This window comes from Heterodontus francisci, chromosome 6, assembly GCF_036365525.1.
Source record: "Heterodontus francisci isolate sHetFra1 chromosome 6, sHetFra1.hap1, whole genome shotgun sequence".
Lineage (NCBI taxonomy): Eukaryota > Metazoa > Chordata > Chondrichthyes > Heterodontiformes > Heterodontidae > Heterodontus > Heterodontus francisci.
Window position 1 is genome coordinate 120,587,071 of NC_090376.1, and position 21,150 is coordinate 120,608,220.

The 21,150-nt window shown below is 45.4% G+C and overlaps 1 protein-coding gene across 2 annotated transcripts in view; it reads left to right on the forward strand.

Annotated features, from left to right (window-relative positions):
• The window catches only part of fgf14 (fibroblast growth factor 14), a 159,323-nt gene that overhangs the window by 48,533 nt on the left and 89,640 nt on the right, over positions 1-21,150 (forward strand). For both annotated transcript variants that reach the window (XM_068032926.1, XM_068032927.1), the window contains exon 3: positions 2,621-2,724. In XM_068032926.1, coding sequence (XP_067889027.1) covers positions 2,621-2,724 — 104 coding nt within the window. The remainder of the gene's footprint in view (positions 1-2,620; positions 2,725-21,150) is intronic.

The following is a 21,150-nucleotide window of genomic DNA, read 5'->3' on the forward strand; positions in this document are numbered from 1 at the left end:
AGTCTCCTGAATGCCTGTCCACCGTCTACAAGGCACAAGTCAGGAGTGTGATGGAATACTCTCCACTTGCCTGGATCGGTGCAACTCCAACAACACTCAAGAAGCTCGACACCATCCAGGACAGCGCAGCCTGCTTGATTGGCACCCCATCCACCACCTTCAACATTCACTGCAGCAGTTCAAGAAGCCAGCTCACCACCACCTTCACAAGGGCAATTAGGGATGGGCAATAAATGCTGGCTTGGCCAGCGACAAGCTAATCCCGTGAACGAATAAAAAAAAACGTACGTTACATAAGCAATGAAAATCAAGTGCATCTTATCAGGAAGCCTTTGTGATACTTGAACATTGAATTGTAGCTATGCACTTTATGAATGGGCCATGTCAATAGTGCAATCGATGATTGGTGTTTGTAGGCCAGAGAACCTTATGCAGAGAAGCAGGACGGATTAACATTGGCTAGTAATCTACCTCACATCGCAGTGCAATGACGTGTAATAGAATCACACAGCACTTGGCAAACCCAGCGGACTGCACCAGTAGTCCATCAAAAACACATCAATCAAACCACAGCAATCCGCTATGTATTTCTCCATCTTTTTGACAAGAAGATAATTCAGTTTGAAAAGAAAATATAGAATGCAACAAATTAAAAACACGCGCGCGCGTACACACACACACGCACACACGCACACGCACGCACACACACATACACACACACGCACACACACGCACGCACACGCACGCACACACGCACACACACATACACACACACGCACACACACACACGCACGCGCACGCACGCACGCACACACACATACACACACACGCACACACACACGCACACACGCATGCACACGCACGCACGCACGCACACACACATCAGCTAAACCAGTCAGTAATTGGTCTGAACTGCTAGGAATTATCACAAAATAATTTCAATTATATTAAAGACTGATGACACAACTTCATCATTGATAAACAATGGAGCTGGTGAACGAACCCCTTAGAATGTCACTGTTCACATCCTAAACTACGAACATATGTAAGTCATAGATTAGCACAGCACAAAGGGAGGCCATTCAGCCCATCACGCTTGGGATGGCTCTTTGAAAGACATATCCAATTAGTCCCACTCTCCTTGTTCTTTCCACATAGCCCTGTAATTTTTTTCCTGTTCATGTGCCTCTTCAATGGTCTTGTTTTGATTGTGTTCTCATGGTGCTGTTACCTCCAGTGCAGGAAGATGATAAACAACTCCATATGACCAGGAATGATTAGTTGCCTAATATGAAAAAAAGCTGTTACATCAAAAAAAAAATTAGAATTAAATTCCATCAATTAGGAAATGATATGGAAGGGACAGTTTCATATTGGGACCAATACAGTTTGGATTTGACCCTGTATAAGGCTGGAATTTTATGCTCCCCTCAACTTCCCCCAACCGGGAGCAGGCTGGGAGGCAAGGGCTACATAAAATCGGCTGGGATGACAGGGGGTTCTGTGTCCATCGCTTACCCACTGCCGTTGGTATTTTACCAGTGGTGGATGGGCACTTTGCCACCTGGGGAGGTGGGCCAGTAAAACCTGGCGGCCTCCTTGCAGGTTTGGGGGAGGGTGTCCCTCCTGATCGGGCACCCTGTGCACCATGGAGAGCTCCCCTGGGTGGCACGGGCTGCCACTGCTGGTAGATCCCCCCACCCTCTCGATTGACCCCCTACCCTTCACTAGGGCCTGGCTGTTTGGTCTCAACGAGCCTCAACCCCACTTACCTTCTTCTCCAACCTCCAGCACTGGCTGGTTCTGGGGCCTGCTGCAGTCCCAGCTGTGGCCCCAACTCTCACTGGCGCTGCTGGGACTGAAGAGCTTTCGGCCCTGTGATTGGCTGGCAGCTCTAGGAGGTGGGATAACCCGCCTCAGAGGGGGTGGAAGCCACAACCTCAGGCAATTAATTGCCTGAGCCATGCAAAATAGTGTCGTAGTTTCCAGGGCTGGTGGAGGCGAGCTCACCCCCGGCTTTCCAGCCAGTTGGCGGGTCCACAGCCTCCTTGTGAAATTCTGGCCGTAGAATTCACAGCACAGAAACAGGCCATCTGGCCCAACTGGTCTGTACCATGTTTATACTCCACACCAGCCTCTTCCCACCTCCATCTCACGCTATCAGTATATTATTCTATTCCTTTCTCTCGCTTGTATTTATCTAGCTTCCCCTTAAATGCATCTCTGCTATTTGATCCAACCACTCCATGTAGTAGCAAGTTCCACATTCTCACCACTCTGAGTAAGGAACTTTCTCCTGAATTCCCTATTGGGAATTAGCGCTTATCTTATATTTATGGTGCCTAGTTTTCGTTTCCCCCACAAGTGGAAACATTTTCTCTGTGTCTACCCATTTAAGCCCCTTCTTAATTTTAAAGACCTCTATCAGGTCACTCCTCAGCCGTCTCTTTTCTAGAGAAAGAGCCCCAGGCTGTTCAGTCTTTTCTGATTGTTAGAACCTCTCCGTTCTGGAATCATCCTTGTTTGCTTGTTCTATGTGGATCTTTCTCTGGTTCTTTTTAATATTTGCAGTCAGAATTTGCTCTAGGCATCCTATTAACGTGCTTGTTTGTGCTTCCAGCTTTGTTCAACCTTGTGCCAGTGGGACTCCGCGTCGTTGCCATTCAGGGTGTGAAGACAGGGCTGTACGTTGCCATGAATGGTGAAGGATACCTTTACACATCAGTGAGTACTTCCAAATTTTGCAGCTGAGGCATCGCTTCAGAGGTAGTAGGAGTCTGTATGAAAAATGAGACCGACTCTCAGTCTTTGTCTGTAAAAATACATACAAACCATTGCATCTTGAATGTCATATCCTTGATTGTCCATAATTTGAAAGGGGTAATCCTTCCATAAGGTGATATTTTAATCAGTGAGAACGGCAGGAAGGGCTCTGACCGCATTACAATCACTGGGTAATAATTGCAGTATGGGCTTTGGAAAGAGTTCCTTATTTCAAATCCTTTTCATTTAATTATTGTCATGGTGTTAAACCAAGAATGAAAAACGTCAATGGTATCTGAACTGCCTTTGCTGTGTATGTGCTGTACTGACGTGCGAGGTTTGTACTTCATTCTCACTATGCTTATTGCTCATGATTAAAGTAAAGAACAAACAAAGATTAGTTAATCATGACTCATCGGGAGTCAGACTGAAGCACACTCTCTGCGTACTGTCAACAGCTGTCTGTCATTCATTGTCCTGTGTAGTATAAATCAGAGACTCTGTGATGCAATGGCAGTGTTAGAGCTCAGTTTTCTCACAGCTTACTGGCCCACAGGCATTACTCTTCGCTTTTGATTAGTTTCGTAAATGCAGCAAGTGGCATTATAGTTAGGATTTTGGAAGCTTGACACAAATGCTATTATTGAGTGCAAACCTTTGCATCTTCTGATTGTTCGTCAAACCTCAACAATCATTTCAATTTGAGATTTAATGAGTAAACAAGTCTTGAATTGTATTTTTTTTTATTTCGGTTCGCCCTGGTCTATCGGTGTGTTGGTCGGGTGGTGAACATCAGAACAGTGAATTGATGATTTCAGTTGGGTCATTAGGGGGGACCAGCCAAGCAGAGGCCAGGTACTGAGCTACAGAGAAGAAGGTAGGATCAGAACAAATTACCTGGTATCATACCCCTGTGGCCCTTAGTATCTAGTTACAGCGTAGCGTTGCGAGAAACCTGAAACAATTTGCTAGCATGACCTCTCAGCAAGGAATAGTAAATAACAAGGATGGGAAGTAGAGTGAGACTTAGAGGAGAAAGCACCAAATGATGGAGGCCTCTACAATATTTTTTAAATGAAAAATGTTGGTGTTTTAATGTAAATTGGAATCTCCCAAGCCCTGCGCTTGAACCAAATCTATTTCCTGGACTTTAACAGGGTTTTGGCTGAAATGAATTGTTGAAGTAGTGAATTAGAAATTGGGCGAAGAGTTGGACAAGCAGATTTCCCGTCCCTTATGGAACCCACCTGATTTTCGCCCACTCGATTGTAATGATGTGAGTACAGGGTGGGTTCTGTAATGGGAGGCGATTTGCTCTGCCAAATTGTCACCCGGCTAGTGGAGGTTAAAATCTAGTGCCACATCTACTGCACTCAGGAGGTGCTTAACATTTGAAAAGCTTAAAGTACATCAGAAAAGGATTTGAAATGAAACTGTGTGAATAAGGCCGTGTGAATGCTTAAAATTCCTTTGCTTACTATTTTAATTGGAGCATTAGTCCTTTTTATATGAACTTTGTGCATTTGTAGATTAATATTCCCACAGTTTTATCTCAAACCATTGAGAACTTTCTATATAAATACATCTTGCATTTATATAGCACCTTTAATGTAGCAAACTGTCCCAAGGTGTTTCACAGGAGAATTGTCAGACAAGATTTAACACCGAGCCCCTGAGCCTTAATAATATGCAAATAATGGGAAATCTGGACCATTTGCTGAGGGCAGGATACAAGTTTGGGGGAAATTCAATGTCCCAAAAGGCCATGCAGTTTACAGATGGACAACTGATTGCTCAGATGCCACATTGCAAAAGAAAATAAATATTTGGGAGGATTTCCATCAGCAACGCTGAGGCTGTAACTAGCCGTTTTTGCCCCACTACAAGCTAACTCCCTGATGGGAGTGGGAGCTGGAGACCCAGCCAAGATTGTCTGAATGGTTTGAGGCTGTAATTCTGTCCTTCCTATCAGTTCTAGGACACAATCCTAGCCTGTACTCAGAGGTGAGGCTCAATCACCCTCAGCATTCATATCCCACACACAACCATGGATCTAGGCCAACGAGCACACATGCTTATCTTGAATATAAGACAGGACATTACTTCTCTCTTTGAAATTTTAAGTATGCAAAGGCTTTGAATTTTTAGAATTAAAATGAATCCTGCTTTCAAGATTATATTGGACAAAAATGTACCATTACTAGGAATTTGGATTCACTGAATTTTTTTTTGGTGTAATCAATTCTGCAATTTCAGATTTAAACTTTAATGCATCCATATACTTTGCTGCTGAACTTTTTCTGAGATCATTTTGCTAGATAATAAATCCAATAGGGAATTCAGGACAAACCTCTTTACCCAGAGAGTGCTGAGAATGTGGAACTCGCTACCACAGGGAGTGGTTGAGGTGAATAGCAGAGATGAATTTAAGGGGAAGCTGGATAAACACATGAGGGAGAAAGGAATAGAAGGATCTGTTGATAGGGTGAGATGAAGAGGGCGTGGCAAAAGGCTCATGTGGAACATAAATACCAGCATAGACTAGATGGGCCAAATGGCCTGTTTGTGTGCTGTAAAATTCTATGCAATTTTAAACAGCTTATATATTGGATATTATTTGGGTAGTTTTTCTATTAATTTATCATCTATCAGGTCATTAAAATAATATTAAATATAACACATTATTTTACAGAGAAGATGATTTAAGGAATGTATAGAATGCGGTAAAACTCTTATAATGTCATAAATACATGTCCATTTGAAATTTTATTAAATGCTAGATTAAGGGTGTGTTTTCAAAAATAAAATGCAAGCATTAGAGAAAAGATAAACTGTCCTCATGGTAATATTATATGACCAGGTAATCATTCCAGAACAAAAACAAAATACTGTGGATGCTGGAAATCTAAAATAAAAAGCAGAAAATGCTGGAAACACTCAGCAGGTCAGGCAGCATCTGTAGAGAGCTACAAGCCCACTGAGCTGAAATGTTAACTCTGTTTCTCTCTCCACAGACTTGTTTGACTTACTGAATATTTCCAACATTTTCTATTTTATTTTAATCGCTCCAGAACATAGCTAGTAATTGCTGAATCTTAATTAAATCAACATCTTTTCCCCCATTGACTGGGTACGACTAAACTTGTAATTAAAGAATAATGTGCAGCTTGGGATGTAATCGTTTGTATTTTTATATATGTATTTATTTTACAGTCACCAGTTAAGTGTATCATGCATTTCATTTTGTTAAAATGACTATTGCATTTTTACCAGACATCGATCTGTTGAATATCTTTTATATTAATCTTCTATTCCACATCTTTTACATCTGCCAGTACTGGGAAAATGCTGTCTGTTATTTGGTGAATACAGACATAGGAATTGCAGAGTAATACTGAGCTCAGATATTTTTGAAAAGATCACGCACAGCAAATGCAGGTCAGTTGGAGCTTGAATCAATTCATTGATATACAGACTGTTCAAAAAACAGGTTTAAAACCCAAAGATCTTCCATAAAATCTTCTCCAGCACGTAGCTTTGGTATTTCACGCCCCACTGGGTGTCTTTTAATGGTTTCCAATTCCATTCCCAGGCAGGTGCAGGAAGCTTTTTCACCCACCTACATTTCTCTGTATCTCCTTTTCATGTCCTATTAATATCACTTTGCTGGAATATTGGAAGGGAGTAGAAGCCTGCACAGTCTGATAAGCATCTTCAGAAAGTATTGTAAAACAAAAGCAAAATACTGTGTATACTGGAAATCTGTAATTAAAACAGATGTAAAAATGTCAATATAAAAAAAATGTTCAGTAGACCAATGGCTGGTAGAAATGCAATAGTCATTTTAACAAAAGCAAATGCATGGTAGATTTACTGGTGACTGTAAAAATGGATCCTTATTTAAAAATACAAATAATTACATCGCAAGCTCCACATTACTCTTTACTTACAAGTTTAGACACATTCAGTCAACAGGGGAAAGATGTTCAATTCATTATTAAAAAATTCAACAGCTACCTGCTATGTATTGGAATAATTAAAATGCTGGAAACACTCAGTGGATCTGGCAGAGAGAAACAGGCTGAATTTTACACAAAGAGTGGGATGGTGGTGCGGGGGGTGGTGGCGTAAAATGGAACAGGAAACTCGGGGGGAGCCCTTCCTGACCTGCTCCCACCTCCACCTCCACTTTACGCAGGGCGGTGGCGGCGGAAAACGGCCCGTCTGCCCCAGGCCAATCAAGGCCCTTAAGTGGCCACTTAACGGCCACTTAAGGTACTTCGCCCGCCTCCACACGGATTTTATGCGTGGCAAGCAGATATCCTAGACCCGAAAGAAGCTGCCTGGCAAATGCAGGCGGCTCTCGAATGTCCCGGGGTGGCGGGGGCGGGGGGGAGCCTTCATGATCGAGCACCCTGTGCTCAATGGAGGGCCACCCCTGCTATCCCAACCACCCCCAAAACCCAACATGCCCCCCTTCCCCCCAACCGACCACCCTTGCCTCGCCAGGACCCGACCAGTTACTCTGGCGAGGCAACCAAAACTTACCTCTGCTCCAGGCTCCCTGAACTCTTTTCTTCACGCTGGGCTGTAGTTCCACCGCTTCCGGTGGGACTAAAGGCTGCCGGACCGCTGATTGGCTGACAACTCTATTAGGCGGGCCTTCCTCCCTCAAAGCGGGTGGAAGTCCCGCCTCACACCAATTGAAGCCCGGCGACCTGCAAAATACAGGTCAGATCCCCAGCCAAGGGGGAAGCGGGTTCGCCACCAACATTTTAGTTGGTGGCTGGCTCCTGTCCGCCTAGGGTAAAATCCTGGCCAATGTTTCAGGTCAATGATGTTTTGTCAGATTGAATTATAGAATCATAGAAATTTTCACCACAGAAGGAGGCCATTTGGCCCATCATGTCTGTGCCTGAGATTGATTTTGGAAAGGTTGAAGAATTCATCAGACTTTTTAAAATACAGAATGAGACATATCAATGCAGAGGAAGAATACATAGTCAACAAGCCTTTGCCTCCTAACCTCTCATGTTTGTGTTCCTTTTTTCTGTTTTTTGTCCTGGTTTTCTTCTCAGTTTTTCTTAGCTGAAGGTGTGAGTGGCATCTAAACTCTAATATCTGCTTTAGTGCCTCTCTCCCTCTCTCTCTGTCTCTCTCTCTCTCGGTCTTTCTGTCAAGACAGCTACAAGTCCATAATGGTGATTCCAGGATTATTCCCCCGATTCCACTTTAAAGGAACTGATGGGTTCTACCGTCCCCACCCCAACATTGCCCCTCCTCCATCATCACCCCACCCCAATGTCGCCGTCCCGCACCATCGCCCTACCCCACCATCGCCCAACCCCACCATCGCCCTACCCCATCATCACCCCAATCATCACCCTCCCAAGCATTGCCACTCCCCCACCGTCACCCCTCCGCATCATCCTTCGATCATTGCCCCTCCCCCTTCATCACCCCCATCATCACCCCTCCCCCACCATCACCCTGCCCCATCATTACCCTCCGATCATCGCCACTTCCCCTTCATCACCCCCATCATTGCCCCTCCCCCACCACCCTGCCCCATCATTGCCCCTCCCCCATCATCACCCCTCCCCATCATCCCCCGATCATCGCCCCTCCCCCTTCGTCACCCCCATTATCACCCCTCCCCCACCATCACCCCGCCCCATCATTGCCCCTCCCCATCATCACCCCTCCCCATCATCACCCTCCAATCATCGCCCCCCCATCACCCCATCATCGCCCCTCCCCCACCTCACCCCTCCCCATCATCACCCTCCGATCATAGCCCCTCCCTCTTCATCACCCCCATCACCACCCCTCCCCCACCATCATCCTGCCCCATCATTACCCTCCTATCATCGCCCCTTCCCCTTCATGACCCCCATCATTGCCCCTCCCCCACCATCACCCTGCCCCATCATTGCCCCTCCCCCATCATCACCCCTCCCCTTCATCACCTGCCGATCATTGCCTCTCCCCCATCATCACCCCTCCCCATCATCACCCCTCCCCATCATCGCCCCATCATTGCCCCTCCCCCACCATCACCCTACCCCATCATTGCCCCTCCCCCATCATCACCCCTCCCCTTCATCACCTGCCGATCATTGCCCCTCCCCCATCATCACCCCTCCCCATCATCACCCTCCAATCATCGCCCCATCATCGCCCCTCCCCATCATCACCCTCCGATCATAGCCCCTCCGCCTTCATCACCCCATCATTGCCCCCCCCACCATCACCCCGCCCCATCATCACCCCTCCCCATCATCACCCTCCGATCATTGCCCCTCCCCCTTCATCACGCCATCATTGCCCCCCCCCCACCATCACCCTACCCCATCATTGCCCTTCCCCATCATCACCCCTCCCCCACCATCATCCTGCCCCATCATTGCCCCTCCCCATCATCACCCCTCCCCCACCATCACCCTGCCCCATCATTGCCTCTCCCCATCATCACCCCTCACCCATCATCACCCTGCCCCATCATCACCCCTCCCCCACCATCACCCTGCCCCATCATTGCCCCTCCCCATCATCACCCTCCCCCACCATCACCCTGCCCCATCATCACCCCTCCCCGTCATGTGATATTTTAACCAATGTATTTTAATTTCTTCTCACTGAGACCCATACAATATTTTCTGTGTTTTGGAATGCATTTTTCTAGCATCAAAATTGACTGAATTAAAAATTGAAACGTCTTCCTACTTGCATTTTCTTGAACTTTCTGTGCTAAATGTGAATAAATAACAGTTTCTTGGTTTGAAATTTTTTTTAGTTAAAGGGGAACTTAAAGCATGAGCATGTGCTCTTTCCTTGCAGCCCCGATTATTTACACCAGTTTTATCACTCCGACATATGCTGATGAATTTGGCAGGATTTTTCAGTGCCGGAAACATCAGTGCAAGAACCAGTGCAAATTTTGGGGTAACTCGCTGATTTTGCTGTTTACGAAAATTCTACCCCAATGATTTGCTTCTACCCAAGAAAAGAAAAGGCTGAAAAGAATTCTGCCAAGTAACCTCCAAGTAACATTGGAGACGTACAGTGATTGGAGCTGACTTCCATTGGGGAGGGGATTTGGAGAAGGTCTCCTGAGGAATGCAGTCATGCAAGATTGAAGGAAAGTAAGAGAATTCAGCAGAGCTTTTTTAAACTGGTGAGTTAATAGCCTATGTGAGTGACTGGCTGCTCAGCAAAATACAACAGATCTTAAGTTCAGGGTGTGCGGCAGCCAAAGGTCACTCGTCTTATGTAAATAAAGCTGTAATAGTTCTGTTTCAGGATCCAGCACTGGGAACATTGCCTTACGAAGAGGCAGCAGTCAACTGGAAAATGGGTTTGATGTATATAATTCCCTGGTTCACTTGTCCTCCAAAAGTTTACCAAAAAAAGGAATTTTCAATGTTGCTAAGTGGCTCTGACAGCCAGACACTCAGACTTATTGTATGGACTGAGTCCTACAGCACAGAAGGAAGCCATTTGATCCATCTTGCCTGTGCCAGCTCCTTGATAGAGACAGCCAATTATTCCCACTCACCTGCTCTTTCCCCACAATTTTTTTTTCCTTTTCAAGTATTTATCCAATTCCCTTTTGAAAGTTACTATTGAATCTGCTTCCACCGTCCTTTCAGGCAGTGCGTTCCAGATCACAACAACACGCTACGTAAAAATAATTCTCCTCATCTCCCCTCTTTTTTTCAGCAATGACCTTAAATCTGTCTCCACTGGTTACTGACCCTCCTGCCAGTGGAAACAGTTTCTCAACCTTCTCAACTTTTGACATTTCTAATATTTGTTAGTTCCGAAGAAGGGTCACTGACCTGAAACATTAACGCTGCTTCTCTTTCCACAGATGCTGACAGACCTGCTGAGTGGTTCCAGCATTTCTTGTTTTTATTTCAGATTTCCAGCATCCGCAGTATTTTGCTTTTATTGAAACAGTTTCTCATTTACTCTGTCAGAACCTTCCTTAATTTTGAATCTATTAAACCTCCCCTTAACTTTCTCCACTTTAAGGAGAACAATCCCATTTTCTGTTCAACTAAACATTGGGAAGACTGAAGCCATTGTCTTTCTTCCCCACCACAAGCTCTATTCCCTGACCACTGCTCCCAACCCTTTCCCTGGCAACAGTCTGAGGCTCAACCGACTGCTCGCAACCTTGGTATTGTATTTGACCCCAAGAATACCTTCTGACCACATAACTCCGCCATCACTAAGACCGATATTTCCACCTCCATAACCTTGACTTCGCCCCTGCCTCAGCTCATCTGCTGCTGAAACTCTCATCCACGCCTTTGTTACCTCCAGATTTGACAGTTCCAAAGCACATCTGCCGACTTCCCACATTCTACCCACCACCCCCCCCCCCCACCCCCCGGTGAACTTGAGGTCATTCCAACTCACACCAAATACCATTCACCAATCACCCGTGTGTTCAAATCGGGGTCAGGACCCGGAATTAATCCGGGCGTCGGCTTCCTGATCCCACGTCTCAGCTGCATCGCTCTTGCGACACCATTTTTAAATGTAAGTGCCCTAATTGGGCAGGAGGTGAGCTTGGTGTCCAATTAGAGGTGCTGAGTGCCTCCAGGAGACGGGAGCTGCCTGCCTGACACCAGCAGTAAAGGCTGGCAGACACCATGTTGGGGGCTCTCGCTGCCTTGCCGATGAGAACAAGCAGCTCCTAATCGGGCCAGCAGTGTACCCGGGGATGGAAGTGGCCCAGAGGGGAAAATGAAGGTCCAGTGCCTAGCATTCGGCAAGAAGGTAGATTAGAAAATACTGTCAGAACACAGACTCATGAACTTTGTTTGGCCCTTCAACGAACCCAACAGCTGAGCACTAACATGCACTCGACTGTTTGAGTGCACCAAAATAAAGTTTAAAAATTCCATTCTGCACCAGACAGGCCCCTTAACAAACTGCTTAAGGGATTTAAGAGGCCGTTAGTTGGAGGCAAGCCGTTTTCCAGTTCCCTCCCCCGCCACTGGTCCTTTCAAAATTACAAACTGTCCTGGAGGTGGCGGGATACCGTGACGACCTCCAGCAACACGATTTTGAAATCATTCCCGCACTGGTTCCCGACCCCGCGACCCTTTGAAAATCCAGCCCCCGTGCTCATCTAATTCTGGCCTCTTGCACATCCCTGATTTTATTCATTCCACCATTGACAGCCATGCTTTCAGTTACCAAGGTCCTAATCTCTGGAATTTCCTCTTTAAACCTCTCCGCCTCTCTACCTCTCTCTCTCTCCTCCTTTAAGACACTCCTTAAGACCTACCTCATTGACCAAGCTTTTGGTCATCTGCCCTAATATCTCCTTATGTGGCTCAGTATCAAATTTTGGTTTGATAACACTCCTGTGAAGCACCTTGAGATGTTTTACTACATTAAAGGTGCTATATAAATCAAGGTTGTTGTTGTTGACTCTCCGCATAATTGACGCCATTCATATTCCTGGAACCATTCTGGTAAATCTCCTCTGCACCCTCTCCAAGGACTTGGCATCCTTCCTAAAATGTGGTGCCCAGAATTGGACACAATACTCCAGCTGAGGCTTAACACTGGGGAACTGGCCAAATCTATGATACAGGATTTATGATCTTCCTTCCCAGTGAGGTAAAGATTGGCATCCTAACCATCCAGTTTTAATTTACCAGTGGATTGAGCTGTCGACTGGGAAATGTTAAAATCTCTGGGCTTTACAAAAACACACAATGGACTATCATTAAAAGAAACATTAAGCATGATTAGCTTCGCAAAAGTACATGAATTATAGATTAATATCTTGGTGCCAAGATAGAGGAGAGGATAGCAAACAATATCAGATTCTGCAGTGCTTGTATCCTCTAGAAGATTTTAGATTGAAAGCCAGTTCTCTAACAGTTATTTCAAGTTTCTATGCCTCAGTACAAAGAAACCTGGCCGGCGGGTTGGGGGGTTGGGGTTGCACTATTCTAGAATATCATATGTCATAAGAGTTTTGTTTTAAAAGGTCTGTGTGCCTTTAAGATTGAGGAGAAAAAAAGACCTTCTGTGCATTGAGTGTTGACGTTTGGGGTTTGAAGAGTACAGGGCAATTAGTATCCGTGCAACAGCAAGATTTTATGACAGTCTTATGACTCTTGTGAAAAAAATCTGTTAGTGGCAGTTCTGCAGTGAAATAAGACAGAGAGAGAGAGCTGTGAGCAGTGGCTGGAGCTGTGAGTTGCTGATAGACCAGAGAAAAAGGCCTATTATCTCTGAAAATAAGCTCTGCATTTCAAGGGAAAAAGTGTTACATTGAAGGTGAGGTTTTGACCTGCCTGAATAGAGAGGAAGAGACTCAGAGAAAAGGGAAATTGCTACCCTCCGTGGAGAAATACTGCTTTGGAGAAAGGAAATCTCTTTCAAGTGTGGAAAGTTGCTGTTGCCTTCACTCAAGGATTCCTACCTGAAGAGTGAGTTCTGTAATTGCTATACTCTGTGGAGAAGGCTCCTAGGCTTCTTTGTAAGAGTACGTCTTGTTGACTTTTGTATTTTTGGAAGCTCGTGAACTCTCAAGAAAGTTTATACTGTTAGACTGCTACTTTAAAATTTAAATAACCCTGTTGCTACAACAGGTTGCTAAAAGATCTGAGTGATGCCTGCTGCAGATGAACTGCCTTGAACCCCTACCCATCATAGACTGTTCATTAATTCCACCTGGAAAGACATCAAGTGGCATCTGCATATTTGACACTGGGACACCTCACCGATCCAGGAAAATACAACCAAACGTTACAACCCAGTTATTTATTTATTCCTAAGAGACTCTTGTAAAGTCAGTACAACCCTTTTCCTCGGTTACCGTTGGTAATTGAATTTATGTGTGTGCATGAGGGTTAGGAAGATTAAGAAGCTATAAAGTCTTTTCATACATGTAGATTCATCTCATTATCATTTAAAACTTGGTTTATTAATAAATAGTTAATGTTGTTGTTGTTTAAAGAAACTTGGTTTGGCGTTCTTTATTCTCGGGATAAATAAAGTGATTAATTTGGCTATTTTTCCGTAGGTGGGATAAGTTAGTAGTATGCTGTGACCTGTGGAGTAGTGGGATTGAATTAACAGTGCATTACTCCCACCTCAGTCGTAACACGCACTATACCTTGGAAAGGGTGCAGAGGAGATTTGTCAGAATGGTACCAGGGATCAGAGAATGTGGAGTGACTGGAGAAGCTGGGATTGTTCTCCTTAGAGCAAAGAAGGTTCAGGGGAGACTTAATAGAGATGCTCAAAATCATGAAGGGTTTTGATAGAGTAAATAAGGAGAAACTGTTTCCAGTGGCAGGAGGGTCGGTAACCAGAGGACACAGATTGAGGATAATTGGCAAAAAACAAGAGGGGTAGAATTTATTTTACCCAGCGAATTGTTGTGATCTGGAATGTGCTGCCTGAAAGGGCAGTGGAAGCAGATTCAATAGTAACTTTCCAAAAGGGAATTGGATGAATCCTTGCAGGGAAAAATTTGCAGGGTTATGGGGAAAGAGCAGGGGGAGTGGGACTAATTAGATAATTCTTTTAAAGAGCCAGCACAGACAGGCACAATGGATCAAATGGCCTCCGTCTGTGCTGTATCATTCCATGGTTTGGTTCAGCATGTTTCAACGACCATCTACAGCAAACTCACAACATCTGATGTGCCCAGAGGAAGGCCAGAAGTGGCACAGCTGCATAAGTGCCCCCAAGCACCAACAATGACAATATGAACTGTCAGTTCTGTGGACGTCTATGCCGATCCTGACTCGGACTCTTCATTCATGAGAGGACCCATTGATGATGATGAAATCATTTACAGGTTGGACATACTCGGAACAATGAGGAGTCTACCATAATCATTCCATGATTCTATCAGTGCTTTGTCTCTTTTGAGTACTATAGGTACTAGAGTCAATGTTGGTGTGAACTTGTGCACTCAGTCAAGTACTGGAAAATTCCTGAGAGCTTTTGTATGGTTGATGGTGGCACATACCTTTGTTGGAATGGCCAATCAATGCATGGCACAAACTCTGAAGCTCAGAAGTCTTCTGATTTGTTACCAAATGAACTAAAGAGCAAAATCTACTTAGTTGCAAAATTAAAAATAACAGAAAGTTTTCAAGGTGGAGTCAGAAAGGGGGACAATAAAAACCATTTGAAGCATTGGAGACCCAACGTCCTGCAACTTCAAAGATCTGCTCTGAAATCAATCGAATTGAACAGACAGTTAAAGGCCTGCCCGGGTCTAATAATGAAACCCAACACGAACCCGACAGAACCACATCCGACCCGAGCCCGGCCTGGCCCGAGTCCTTTCATTTTTCCCATACCCGACCCGACCCGACCACCGGAATAAAGTTAGTTATATTAAAGAGGTTGTGCTCTACCTTCGATGGAATTGCTCACTGCAGACTAGTGCGGAGTCCGGATGCACGTTTCCCACCTTGACGTCCTGGTTGTCCGACCCGGCCCGACCTGACCCGAGCCCGAATGCCGGACCCGGAAGAGCGACCCGACCTGACCTGAACCCGACACATGTCGTCGGTTCCTGTCAGGTTCGGGGTGGGTAGCCATGCTCTACCGACAGTGTTTGTCTTTAACTGTGTGACCACTTCAGCTGAAATATCATGTAAAACAGAAAATTCAAATATTAAGTGCCAAGAATGCAGCCATTGTATTGTTCTGTGAATCCATTATTCAAAATGTATAATCTGCAACCAAACTAAAGCTGGCAAGCTACCCAGCGAGCAACAGAATGACTGTTAAGGGAATTTGGGGCATTTATGAAATTGTATCACATTTGATTTAAGCAGTTAAAAGATGTCATAATTGCTGTGGAGAGTCACTGACTCTCACCAGTTTGAAAAGGACGACTGTGTCGAGATGAATGTCAAGGTTGTTTGAACTGAGATGAAACAATTTTAGGTTGATGAGACTAACAAAGACATTAAGAAATTTTGTAAAGCTCCTGAAATAGACCAGGGATACGGTGGAAAATTGCATATCAGGAAGAATGAGGCTTGACACAGCTGGACTGTGGTGCTATCAGAACGTAGGAGCAGGACGAGCCCATTCAGCCCTTCGAACTGGTTCCGCCATTCAATTAGATCATGGTTAATCTTAACTCTATCTACCCGCTTTAATGCCCTTATCCAACAAAATCTATTAATCTCAGCTTTAGCATTTTCAATCCTCCCCCAGCCTCAACAGCTTTTTGGGAGAGAGAACTCCAGATTTCCACTCACCTTTGTGTGAAGTGGCAGCTTCTAGCTGAGACTGAGGGCTGTAATTTTAACCTAAGGCATTGATCCAGGGGATCGGGGTTGGGGGAAAGCTGGTATGACACCCCGCCTGGAATCAATCTCCATGCAGTCGAAGGAGAATAAATTGAGCGGATGTAAAATCAGTGTTGTACCTCATCCCAATTCATTTCCCAATGGGCAGGTTTGTTTAAAATTGCTTCTTGAATTTGCTTGATGATTGGAGTGGCAGATAGAGCTGCAGAATTCTAACATTTCAATACACACCCTCATTAAAACAGAAGTGAAAGTATTGTGAAAATTAAGTGTCAGGGTTTTAAGACCTCAAGAGCAGTAAGATGCATTTAAGAGGAAGATTGATAAGTACATGGAGAAGTGGGAGGAGGCTCATGTGGAGTTTAAACACCGGCACAGACTAGTTGGGCCGAATGGCCTGTTTCTGTGTTACAAATGTATGTATTTCTGTGCAAGAAGTACAACATTTAATTTCAGATAGTTCCTCTTGGATTTAGAGGGGTACTTGATGGCAAAAACTTTTAACATCTGCAACCTGTGATGGGGAGTCATCAGAAGATGATAGTGATGGAGGGCTCACCAAAATTTACAAAACAAGATATCTTTGAAGGAGAGGCGAAGTTAGAAGACAGAATCAAATTGATTCCAAAGCTTCACTTGCACAGCTGCCAGTCAGTAAACTACCTCGAGCTGTGAAAGAACTTGTAAAGAAGCAGATTAATTTGGGAAAGTGTGCTGACTGACTGGGTCTGTCTGCAGTGGTGGGAGTCATGGAAGGAAATGATAAATTACACTTGTGCACCAGATTAAAACCACTTGAAAAAAGAAGCCCTCAATACACAAACAGAACCCACTTTGAACTGTGGATGTTGCTTTGCCTGAACACTTTGTGGCTGTGGATTCACAGAGTGACATTTTGTGATTTTACTTAATTTCAATGAAATCTGCTGACCGTCTCTGCAGTACCATTTGGAAGAGAAAGGGCACCACACTTTAGGAAGGATGTTGAGGCCTTGGAGAGGGTGCTGAGGAGATTTACTAGAATGGGACTTCAGTTATGTGGAGAGACTGGAGAAGCTGGGATTGTTCTCCTGAGAGCAGAGAAGGTTAAGGGGAAATTTAATTGAGACGTTCAAAATTATGAGGGGTTTTGATATAGTAAATAAGGAGAAACTGTTTCCTCTGGCTGGAGGGTCGATAAACTGAGGACACAGATTTAAAGTAATGGGCAAAAGAACCAGAGGGGGAGATGAGGAGAATTTATTTTACACAGTGAGTTGTTGTGATCTGGAACGCGCTGCCTGAAAGGGCAGAGGAAGCAGATTCAATAGTAACTTTTCAAAGGAAATAGGATAAATACTTGAAGGGGAAAATTTTTCAGGGTTATTGGGGAAACAGCAAAGGAATGGAATCAATTGGATAGCTCTTTCAAAGAGCTGGCACAGGCACGATGGGCTCAATTGCCTCTTTCTGTGCTGTCAGAATCTATGATTCTACAGTGTACATCTGTGGCACAGCGGCACAGTGGTTAGCACCGCAGCCTCACAGCTCCAGCGACCCGGGTTCAATTCTGGGTACTGCCTGTGTGGAGTTTGCAAGTTCTCCCTGTGTCTGCGTGGGTTTCCTCCGATGCTCCGGTTTCCTCCCACATGTCAAAGACTTGCAGGTTGATAGGTAAATTGGCCATTAGCAATTGCCCCTAGTATAGGTAGGTGGTAGGGAAATGTAGGGACAGTTGGGGATGTGGTAGGAATATGGAATTAGTGTAGGATTAGTATAAATGGGTGGTTGATGGTCGGCACAGACTCAGTGGGCCGAAGGGCCTGTTTCAGTGCTGTATCTCGAAAACTAAAACTAAGCTAAAGACTAGAACATGTCAGCCAATTTGGGTAGTGTCAGGCCAGCTTTCTAGTGGGAATGAGTCCACATCACAAAGATCACCACAATTCCATGTTTAAATGTCAGTCAGTTGCCAGTTTCACTGAAAAGCCGCAAGGATGTTTGGTGTGAGAAACAGAGATGGCAGGTTAGTCTAGTAAGTGGGAGTGCTCTTCTGGGATTAGTGTTAAGGCATAAAGGAAGCTCCAATATGGACAGATGGTATTGCATATGGTGAAAACACTTTCAGTCCCTCATTCTTTCACTCTTCATCTAAGTTCACAAAAAGAATTAAAGGCTCTAATTTTGTCTCTGACACTCAAGCTGTATCAATCCAGACTAATTATATTTACATATCCTCCCAAATAATTGTAGGATTTTTGATTATTTATATGATTAGATGTCGCTAAACAATTATGGAACGTGATCACTTAAACCACAAACTGTCTTTCAGCCATGGCTCAGTGGGTAATGCTCTCACCTCTGAGATTGAAGGTTGTGTGGTTAAGACCCACTCCAGAAACTTGAGCACAAAAGCCAGGCTACCACTCCCAGTGCCACAATGAGGGAGTGCTGCACTGTCAGAGGTGCCGTCTTTCAGATGAGATGTTAAACTGAGGCCCTGCCCACCCTCTCAGATGGATGTGGAAAAATCCCACGACGCAATTTTGAAGAGCAGAGGAGTTCGCCTCAATATCCCGGCCAATATTTATTTTGTAAAGAATATCACTGAAAAGGCGTCCGCCTTTCCGTTGGAAAATGGCGCACTGACACGGAACACAAAAGTCCGATTCTTTCAAGCCTGTGTCCTCAGTACCTTGCTCTACGGCAGCGAGGCCTGGACAACGTATGTAAGCCAAGAGCGACGTCTCAACTCATTCCATCTTCGCTGCCTCCAGAGAATCAGGTGGCAGGACCATATCTCCAACAGAGAAGTCCTTGAGGCGGCCAACATCCCCAGCATATACACCCTACTGAGCCACCGGCGCTTGAGATGGCTTGGCCATGTGAGCCACATGGAAGATGGCAGGATCCCCAAGGACACATTGTACAGCAAGCTCGTCACTGGTATCAGACCCACCGGCCATCCATGTCTCCACTTTAAAGACGTCTGCAAACGCAACATGAAGCCCTGTGACATTGACCACAAGTCATGGGAGTCAGTTGCCAGTGATCACCAGAGCTGGCGGACAGCCATAAAAACGGGGCTAAAGAGTGGCGAGTCGAAGAGACTTAGCTGTTGGCAGGAAAAGAGACAGAAGTGCAAGGGGAGAGCCAACTGTGTAACAGCCCCGACAACCAATTTTATCTGCAGCACCTGTGGAAGAGTCTGTCACTCTAGAATTGGCCTTTATAGCCACTCCAGGCGCTGCTTCACAAACCACTGACCACCTCCAGGCGCTTACCCATTGTCTTTCGAGACAAGGAGGCCAAAGAGAGAGAAGAGAAAGAATATCACTGAAACAGGTGACTTGGTCATTATGACATTGCTGTTTGTGGGAGTCATCAGCTGAAACATTACAACAGTGACTACACTTCAACCATAATTCATTGGCTGCAAAGCACTTTGAGACATCCTGATGTCAGGAAAGGCGCTGTATAAATGCAAGTCTTCCCTCTTCTTTGACCTATTTATTTGTTGCTGTTACATCACTTCCACCACGAACACTTTCAGAAGATAATACTCAACAGAATCTAGAATTCTGCAGAAACATTCCACTGGACCGTCAGTCAGTATTATGTTGCAATCATTCCTAACTTACTTTTGTGCAGTTGAAAGTAACGATCCTCACTTGTTCACTGCAGAAATATTCAGCGCTATGATGGGGAATCGATCTAATTCTCACACCACATGTGAGGGAGAATCCATACTGATTGATCTGTGAGATAAATATCAGATCCCACCGGAGAGTGACAAACAAGAGTATCCAGTATATTAAACAAACTAATCCCATTATTGAGAAAGCATTCAGTAGACAGCAGAACTCACTGGCTTGCAATTGAAAATAAAAAGCTTGTATATCTGAGGAGCCTTTCACAATCTCACGATGGCCCAAAATACTTTACAGACAATGAAGACTTTTGAAGTGTAGTCATCGTTGTAATGTAGGAAACAAAACAGCCAATTTGCGCACAGTACAATCCCACAAACAGTAATGTGATAATAACCAAAAAATCTTTTTTTATTAATATTGGTTAGGGGATAAATATTGGCCAGCACACTGGGAAGAACGCCCCTTATCTTCCAGAAAGTACCGTGGGTTATTTTGGGTCCACCTGACGGGGCAGACAGGGCATCGATTTAACATCGCACCTGTAAGACCACGCCTCCAACAGTGCAGCACTCCCTCAGTACTGACCCTCCGAGAGTGCAGCGCTCCCTCAGTACTGACCCTCCGACAGTGTGGCACTCCCTCAGTACTGACCCTCCGACAGTGCAGTGTTCCCTCAGTACTGACCCTCCGACAGTGTAGCACTCCCTCAGTACTGACCCTCCGACAGTGTGGCACTCCCACAGTACTGACCCTCTGACAGTGCGGCACTCCCTCAGTACTGACCCTCTGACAATGCAGTGATCCCTCGGTACTGACTGTCTGACAGTGCAGCACTCCCTCAGTACTGACCCTCTGACAGTGCAGCACACCCTCAGTACTGACCTGCCGCCAGTGCAGCGCTCCCTCAGTACTGACTCTCTGACAGTGCAGCACTCACTCAGTACTGACCCTCTGACAGTGCAGCACTCCCTCAGTACTGGCCGGCCGACAGTGCAGCACTCCCTCAGTACTGACCCTCCGACAATCACTGTTCCCTCGGGACTGACCGTCTGACAGTGCAGCACTCCCTCAGTACTGACCCTCTGACAGTGCAGCACTCCCTCAGTACTGACCCTCCGACAATCACTGTTCCCTCGGGACTGACCGTCTGACAGTGCAGCACTCCCTCAGTACTGACTCTCTGACAGTGCAGCACTCACTCAGTACTGACCCTCTGACAGTGCAGCACTCCCTCAGTACTGGCCGGCCGACAGTGCAGCACTCCCTCAGTACTGACCCTCCGACAATCACTGTTCCCTCGGGACTGACCGTCTGACAGTGCAGCACTCCCTCAGTACTGACCCTCTGACAGTGCAGCACTCCCTCAGTTCTGACCCGCCGACGGTGCAGCGCTCCCTCAGTACTGACTCTCTGACAGTGCAGCGCTCCCTCGGTAC